This window comes from Neltuma alba, unplaced genomic scaffold (assembly GCF_004799145.2).
Source record: "Neltuma alba isolate B1F8T4 unplaced genomic scaffold, ASM479914v2 tig00002917_pilon, whole genome shotgun sequence".
NCBI lineage: Eukaryota > Viridiplantae > Streptophyta > Magnoliopsida > Fabales > Fabaceae > Neltuma > Neltuma alba.
This window is the reverse complement of record NW_021633070.1, coordinates 49,186-58,331: the sequence shown is the minus strand read 5'-3', so window position 1 is coordinate 58,331 and position 9,146 is coordinate 49,186. Positions and strand designations below refer to the sequence as shown.

Here is a 9,146-nt window from a genome sequence, read left to right as displayed (position 1 = left end):
AAATATCCAATTAAATGGACAAGGAAAGAATTTTGACGTGGGTCACACAATCACTTGCCACCTAATACTACCATTTCTTCGGTTTATTGTTCATCATGCAATGAAAGAAACTCACACACCTATCACATTTATATAGTATTGAACACGTAACCCCATACTTAAATAAAACTTAATGAGATGTTTAATGTCAGTAAAACCAAACCAAGATCCCACCACCTAATTAATACAATCTAAATTCATCAGATCTTCACTTGAATGAGAGGAAATGAGAAATGAAAGAATAAGGGACAAGAGAGGGAATAATGAAAAATGAGTTGAGTGGCCTTAATGACAAAAGGACAACGTAATTGCTGCCCGCTAACAAAAGGCCTTAATATATTGGCGTGAATTAGTCAATTCTGCACATTCCCTTCTCAATTTTATCCCATCTTGGGGTAACTCTGTCCTCTTAGTGTAATTAGTTGTATAATGAATCCTAATTACCAATTTACCATAAATCATCCACTCAAACTATGATAAATATTAATAATTATTTATCGTCCTTAATTTTGTACTTATCCTACTTACAATTACAATATCATATTAACGCTTTAAGAATTAATATATTTGGAACCATATGTCATAATTAAAGCTTCCCTTAATTTTCTTATTTTTTTTCTTCACACTGTTATAGGAATTCCCGAATATTTCTAGACCATTTCTTATACCCTTATTTACCATTTCTTTTAAAACTTCTTAGAAAAAATTAATTTTTTAGTTTTTCAACTTTTAACTCACTTATAATATATAACTTAATCTCTTAAGTATGACTCAGTACAACTGAATTTTTTACCAGCTTAAAAGTCAATCCTTGTCTTTTATTTTTTTCAGAGAATAATCCTTATCAGTCCAACTCAGAAATAGCCATCCTATGTGTAAATTAATAAGTGCTCATGTGGCAGCAAAATCATCCTCATCATCAACTTCCCTTTCTCGGCAGCTCTCTGAAAATTCCATCACTCCAATCCTATTGCACCAAACGAAGACCTGAAAAAATCATAGGATTTTCGGCTCTGATTAATTGACAAAACATATAACCGTAATAAAAATAGGAAGGCAAGAAGTGAAAAGTTTAACAAGACAGAGGGAGAGAAAACCGAACAAGAAAGAGAAAGGAGAGGAAATGAGATAGCTACCTGCAACAGTAAGGGGAATAAGCAGTGGCAAAAGGCAAGAGATCAAGGGAAAAAGGAGAATTTATGGAAGAGAGATTTAGGATTAGGGTTTTACTTATCATTTGATTATAAAAATAATATAAAAATAATTTTTATCTAACTAAAATAGTAATTGAAATAACTTTTTTTGCACATATATATCTAAAAACATTTATCTTGTAACAATATTTCTTCTTCACATATTTTCTTAGAATAACAATAACAAATATTATTATCATTTTTTAATATTCTTTTTAGATCATTTTACTCTTTAATTATATATCCTAAACATAATTGACACTAAATCCCCAAAAAAAAATTGAGGATGTTACTCTCCCCTTCTAACAGGAATTTTTCCCCAAAATTTGACACACATGCTAAAACATATACCAAGGTGAACAAACATTAGTACTCCTATCTCATCTTTTCCTCCGTCTCCCAGGTGGCATCACCAGGAACCATTCTTTTCCATACAACCTTCACAAGTCTAATGGTCTTAATTATTCCATAGTTGCTTGTCTCTAACATTTATAATCTGTTCCGATTCAACTTTGTATGTCATGTTATCCTTAAGTTCAATCTCCTCAAGCTCAACACTACAAAAACAAGGGTATTAGTGACGAAATTTAGCGACAGAATTTTATTCTGTCACTAAATTCCGTCACTAATTTTAGTGACAGAATTTGTGAGGGATTAATAATGGATTAGTGACAAAATCTTATTCCATCACTAAATTCTGTTATAAGTCCATTGCTAATTTTGTTTTAAATGATTAGTGATGAAAATTAGTGACGGAAAAATTCCGTCACTAATTTCCATCAACAATCTGTCACTAACTCCCATCTTGTGATGGAAATTAGTGACGGAATTTTTCCGTCACTAATTTCCATTGCAATTCTGTCACTAATTCGTCACAAAAAAATACAATATAAATATATAATAATTATTTTTTAAACTTATATTAAAATAAAATATAATATATCATAATTTTTAAATAATATATTATATAAAAATTAAAAAATATAATATTATAATAAAATAAAGATAAAAATATATAATATGCTTATTATTTTATTAAATATCTGAATAAAAATATAAATTATTAGAAATTTTTTACTAAAATATAAAAAATTAATTTCTGGTTCGAACTAATACTTCTTCACAAATTGAGCCATTACGTGGCGATGACGTGGCGGCTCATAATAATGAACACATGGCGATGACATGGACGCTATGATGACGTGGCTGCATGGGAGAGAGGACGAGTTGAGGTGGCATCCAATGATGGACATGTGGACAGAATTTTCCGTTACAAATCCATCATTATTTTGTGACAAAATTTTTGTGGAATATCCGTCACTAATTAGCAACGGATTAGTAACGAAAAATTTTTGTCAGTAATAGCAAGGTAAAAAAAAACCGGACTGGACTGGCCAGTTCGACCGGAAAACCGGTGAACCGGTGGCTGGTCCGGTCCGGGAGGCCAAAAAAACCGGCCTGCAGTTGAACCGGTACTAACCGGTAATAACCGGATCAAACCGGGCAATCCGCTGGTTTGATGGGTTGTCCGGTTTTGAATATTTTATTTTTTTTAATCCCCAATCCATGGAAACGATGTCGTTTGGCAGTGGAAATTTACAAACAAACAAAAAATTGAAGACGGTCCGGTCCAAATCGAACGAGTGAACGATCTCGCCCCTGCTTCAGTTTCTCTCGCTGTCGCCACCCTCCCCCAAATCGAAATCCCTAGCTGAATCAACGTCATTGTGCCGGAGTTTTCTCACCATCGGAGGTCTCAGATCGTCGCGTCACGTCGTCGAGGTTGAACGTTGAAGCAGCCGGTGATCGTGGTTCAAGCTCAAATCTGCATCGCAGCCGCAGGTGGTCGCCTCCCATCGTCGTTGCTTCTTCCCGGTGGCAGAATCATCTTCGGAGCTGCAGGTGGTCGCTTCTATGCTCTTGCCTCTTGTTGTCCTGTTGGTAAATTTCATTCATTTAGGCTTAGATATTAAATCATCAGCGTGCTCTGCTCTTCGGTCAAGTAGCTTTGTGCGTTCTTCGGTTTTTTTTTTCCATCTGAATTCTCAAGTAACTAGGCTTAGATAAAATGAGATTTGTTTCCTTTTTCTAATGTAGAACAATATCGTGTATGATATAGATATAAGATCCAGGAAAGATCATTTGATTCGTTTGAATGATGATGTGCGTTCTTCAGTCGGTCATACAGCATACTGAATTACTGATTGATTCAATGATATTGATTCGTTTACTTGGAACATCATTTGATTATTTGAATGATGATATCTGGTTAGCACATGTGAGAGGATTCGTTAACTAAAATTTGATCATACTGAATTTTGGCATGATGATATCTGGTCAGCACATCTGAATATTGGCATGATGCTCGTAAGTCGTAACCTGAAAATTTATGCAAATGGTGTTTGAATATTAAATCCAAGTACTTAAAGTGCATATTTCATATGAAATCTGAATTTATCAATTTGATCTTTGATTTTTAATCAATGATGTTATATTATTCGAGCTAATCCCATAGCAATAAACCCCCAGATGTTTGATTTTTTTGATTTGTTATTTAGTAACAGTGATGGATATTTCAAGTAATCCAAGTTCAAGAAGTGACAATGTGACTCCTAATACGGGATCTTCCACTCCTAATACTGAAACTTCCACTCCTACACCCACTTCTTCATTACGTACCAAAACTGATCCTGCATGGGCACATATTGCATACAAAAAAGAGGGGACACAGAATATATATACTTGTCTTTTCTGTGCTAATAGTTATAGAGGAGGTGGGATAAATAGGATGAAGCAACATCTTGCTGGTATCATTGGTCAAATAGCTTCTTGTAAGAAAGTTCCACATGATGTACGCCATAGAATGTCAGAATCTTTGAAAGAATCTTCAAAAAAAAAAAACTGTTGAAAACTTAGAAGAGGATGTTGAAGAAACCCATGTTGATCCACAAATTATCATGAGTACTTCGAAGAAGAGGAAAGCTAGTGGGAGTATGGACAATTATTTTGCTCCTAGGACAACCCCTGATTCCCAACCGGGTATTAAAAGTGCATTAGCAACTAAAGAAGCAAAACATAATGTGAAAATGTTGATTGCTGAATGGGCTATTGTGAACTGTATTCCGTTTAAAGCATTTGAGTGCCCTTTATTTCAAAAAGCTGTGGATGGAATTGCTTCAATTGGGTCTGGGTTTAAAGCCCCTAGTGCTTATGATTTCAAAACCAATTTATTGGGTGATTGGAAAAAAGAATGTCAGTTGCTGATTGATTGTCATCGAGCTAAATGGAAAAACAATGGCTGCACACTCATGGCTGATGGATGGACCGATGTTAGACAACGTACTTTGATAAATTTCTTAGTGTATTCTACACACGGTATGGTATTTGTGAAATCTGTTGATGCATCAGATCTAGTCAAAGATGCTAAAACTTTATTTACACTATTTTGTGAAGTCATTGAGTGGATTGGTCCTAAGAATATCGTTCATGTAGTGATTGACAATGCAGCCAACTATGTAGCATGTGGCAAACTGATTAAGGAAAAGTATAAAAGCATTTATTGGTCTCCTTGTGCTGCTCATTGTTTGAATCTTGTATTGAAAGACTTTTCCAGCATGCCTCATGTGTCAGACCTTGCATCAAAGGCATCAAGAATAACCATCTTTGCATACAATCATATGGTTTTCTTATCCTGGCTGAGAAAAAGACTGAGCTGGAAAGAAATTGTGCGTCCTGGTGCCACAAGATTTGCTACTACATTTATTACATTGCATAGCATATATATGCACAAAAATGACTTGCAAGCTTTGGTTGTTGATAAGCATTTTGTGGACCACAAATTATCCAAGACCGAAGCAGGAAAAATTTTTAGTGCAATCATATTAGATAACCGGTTTTGGAATGACTGTTATGAAGTTGTAAAGATTGTATCTCCTTTGATAAAATTATTGCAAATTGTGGATTCAGATGAAAAACCTTCATTGCCTTATGTTTATGAAGGCATGCGAAGAGCAAAAATGACAATTAAGGAGATGTTTAAGAAGAACAAGGAGATGTATAAGCCTTATACAAGAATTATCCAAGCTTGATGGGACAAGCATTTGAAAACCAATCTTCATGCAGCATCATACTTGTTAAACCCTACAATCACATATGGTCCAGACTGTCCTAGCAAGTCAAAATTAATGATGGCTTTGATTGATGTGGTGGAGTCTTATTCAGATGAAGATGTTGATGGCTTTATGGTGATGAAACAAGCAACCACTTACCGTGAAGGCAAAGAATCTTTCAGTAGACCCTTATGTCAAAAAGCTGCACAAAAATTAGACCCTTGTAAGTGTTAATACTTTATAGTATTTTCATAGTTATTCACTAGTTCTTTATAATATTGTATGCTAAATGTATTTTATTATGCAGATGAGTGGTAGACATATTATGGTTGTTCAGTTCCAGAATTACAGCGCGTTGCAATGCGTATTCTTAGTCAAACTTCTGCTTCTTCTGGTTGTGAGAGGAATTGGAGCTTGTTTGAGAGAATTCATACAAAAAGAAGAAACAAATTGGAACATAGCAGGCTGAATGATTTGGTTTTCACAAACTATAGTCTGCGATTGAAGCATAGGTACTCTTAGAAATACTAAATGCTTTTAATCTTCTATTTTAATTGATTTATATTTAATTGAATTTTTATTTGTCATTGAAGGAATACATTGAAGAAGAAGAAAAATTATGATCCAATTGACTTTGAAAATATTGACATGGTGGACTTTTGGGTGACTGAAGAAGATCCCACCCCTGAGTTTAATGATAGAGATGTGGCTACAATTGAAAGTGTTCTTAACAATGAAGGCACTACAAATTCAACAACTTTTGAGAGGGATAATGAAGGTATATATATATAATTAAGATTCTATTAGTATTCTTAGATGAATATATAACTATTTGCATAATCATTAATATTGATTATTGTCTTATATAGGTGATGAAGATATGGACATTGCTGATCCTCCACCTTTGCACGATGATACTGTTACTCCTACTTTTCCTCGCCCAACTGATGATATCTTAGTCCATGCTCCTACCAATGATCTTAATGATGATTTTGATTTTGTATAGTGATGAAGATGTGAATTTTATTAATATTTGCTTGGTACAATTAAACCTTTAAACTACTTTTGTAACTTTCTATCTTTTTTTTGAGTGATTATTATTTATGAATTCAGTTCTATTTTAATATTGTGAATTAAATTATATTATTTTAATATGACCGGTCCGACCCCGGTCCGACCTCCGGTTCGACCAGTGACCCTTAACCCACTGCCTCGACCAGTTTAGCTCCCAGTCCAGTTTTTTGTTCCTTGGTAATTAGCGATAGAATTTTGGATTCAGTCACTAATTATTTAGTAACGGTGGAATTAGGGACGAAAAAAATTCCATCACTAATTCCTTCGCTAACTGAATTTCATCACTAGTCCGTCGCTAATTTTGATTAGTGACAAAAATTCCGTCACTAAATTCTGTTGCTAATTTGATTTTTTTTTTTAGTGCAATAACATGGGAAGGATCCTATTATTACTTCTTTAGTTGTGATATGTGGAATATATTATGCAAGTTAGCCAACTATGGGGATAGGGCAATTCTGTAAGCTATTAGCCCTACTCTATCAAAAATCTCATAGGGACCTATGAAGCGAGGAGTGAAACTTCTCGAATTGATCTGTCAATACTTGTCATCAATGTGACTCCGAGAAATATATGGTCTCTTACCATGAATTCTACTTGTTGCTGTCTTTATTTTATCTACATAACTCTTCTTTTTGTGTTGTGTTGTAAGTAATTTTTGTAGAACCATCTTAATCTTTTGAGTAGTGTGATCCACCACCTCTGGACTGATTAAACTTCTCTCACTCAATTCTATCCAACAAAGTGAAGATCACACTTTCTTTTGTACAAGGCTTTGTAAATAGCCATTTGAATACTTGAGTGGTAACTTTTATTGTTGGCAAACTCTGCTAGAGGTAGGTGATTATTTGATCTCCCTTTTAATTCAATTGCATAAACCCTCGACATGTCCTCAAGATTTTGAATAGTTCTTTCAGTCTATCCATCAATTTAGGAATGATAGGCAATACTAAAATTCAATCAAGTCCCTATAGACTCATGCAATGATCTCTAAAATTTGAAGGTATAATGCGGATCTTGATATGATATAATACTTTTGGTATCCTATGTAATCAAAAGATCTCCTTCACATATATCTCCACTAACTTTTCAAGAGGGTAATCAACCCTGATAGTTAGAAAGTAAGCTAATTTAGTCTGTCTATCAATAATTACCCAAATAGCGTCATGCTTGGATCTAGTTTTGAGAAGAATCGTCATTAAATCTATAGAGATGTCATCCTATTTTTATTTTGAAATCTTTGGATTCTGTAACAAGCTCGAGGGCTTCTAGTGTTTGGCTTTGACCTTCTAGCAACTTAAACAGTGAGACAAACTCAGTTACATCTTTCTTCATATCAGGCCACCACCAATTCTGCATTAAATCATGATACATCTTGGTTGCTACAGGATAAATAGTGTATTTACTTCGGTGAGCTTCATCAAGTAGGAGCTTTCTTAATTCTCTATCATCAGGGAGACACATTCTATCTTTATATCTTAATATCCCATCTCTACCAACATGAAATTTTGACTCTTTTTCTTGTTTAACTTCCTTTCTAGCTCCTAATAGATACTCATCCTCTAATTAGGCCATTTTAATTTCCTTCCACATTATATTTTCAATGATTAATGCTTCCATGGTAATGATTAAACTAGATATTATATCAATAAGTGTACTTTGTACACTTTGTAACAGTTCCATTCTTGAACCATCATATGAGCTTCATTGATAGACTTTCTACTTAAGGTATCTGCTAAAACATTTTCCTTTCACAGATGGTACTTTAACTCATAGTTGTAATTGATAACCTCTTGAAATTTCCCCCAATTGGCTTACTTTAATACTCATTTATGATTTGTTGAAGCTAATTGTGCATGCCTATTCCCTTAAAGCTGGAAAATATAATTTAAATATGTGAAGATTGATTTGAACTAAATTTTGAGTATTATTTGTGCAATTTCTTTTAAGAGTTATGGTGTAAGAAAAAGCAATGGTAAGGAGATGGATGACAAAGGGGAGCATTCCACCTGTTGAGGAATACTAGAGGAAGATTATGGAAGCAGAGACAACAAAGAATGATGTATTAAGTTAAAAAGGCTAAAAAGGCATCAAGCGCTGTGGCCTCGACTTAAATCTGCCTCAACCTTTAAACCAAAAAGGAATGAGTTTCACTACCTAAGACTCCATGGCCTTTACCCTAGTCTGCCGTGGCACCAGCCCTCTTTTGAAGGCCCCCTAGCTATGCGATCCGCCTCCTTGCACAGCTGTGCATTTCCCATTTTCACTTAAAAATTAGAGCATATAAAAGGGGGAACTCACAATTTATGACCATACTTCAACTTAGGGACCTGTTTGGACAACTTCTCTACTAGGATCTAGAGGTTTTGAGGCTTAAGAGTTTTGGGCTAGAAGTTTGAGAGAAATTTGAAACTTCATTCCTGATTTCCTTTGGTTTTCTTCTTCTCTTCTCCTTTGTTTCTATAATGGTTGCAAAATATTCTTATCTTTATGGCTCTTTTCTAACCTTGTGTAGCTAGATTAATCATTCTAGGGTTATTTTGATCTATTGTATAGATTAAGACTTGTTTCGACCTTTTCTTTGGTGTTAATGATAATGTTATGTTGTTTTCATCCCAAACGTAATAATTCCTTGTGATTGGCCACCACTTGGATTGATTTGTTTGATCGATTAATGCTTGAGAAATTTCAGTTAATCATATAACTTGGGTAAAATCATACTAGATTAAAAGTT

General features: G+C 34.3%; 1 protein-coding gene across 1 annotated transcript; it reads left to right on the top strand.

Annotated features, from left to right (window-relative positions):
- The first annotated feature begins 4,189 nt into the window (after positions 1-4,189).
- Positions 4,190-5,320, top strand: LOC114739811 (uncharacterized). Its single transcript, XM_028927887.1, has one exon. It carries the CDS (start codon positions 4,190-4,192, stop codon positions 5,318-5,320), a length of 1,131 nt encoding a protein of 376 aa, XP_028783720.1.
- The last annotated feature ends 3,826 nt before the right edge of the window (positions 5,321-9,146 follow it).

Coding starts and splice junctions, on each gene's coding strand:
- LOC114739811 (XM_028927887.1), top strand. CDS start 4,190: ATGAGTACTTCGAAGAAGAGGAAAGCTAGTGGGAGTATGGACAATTAT.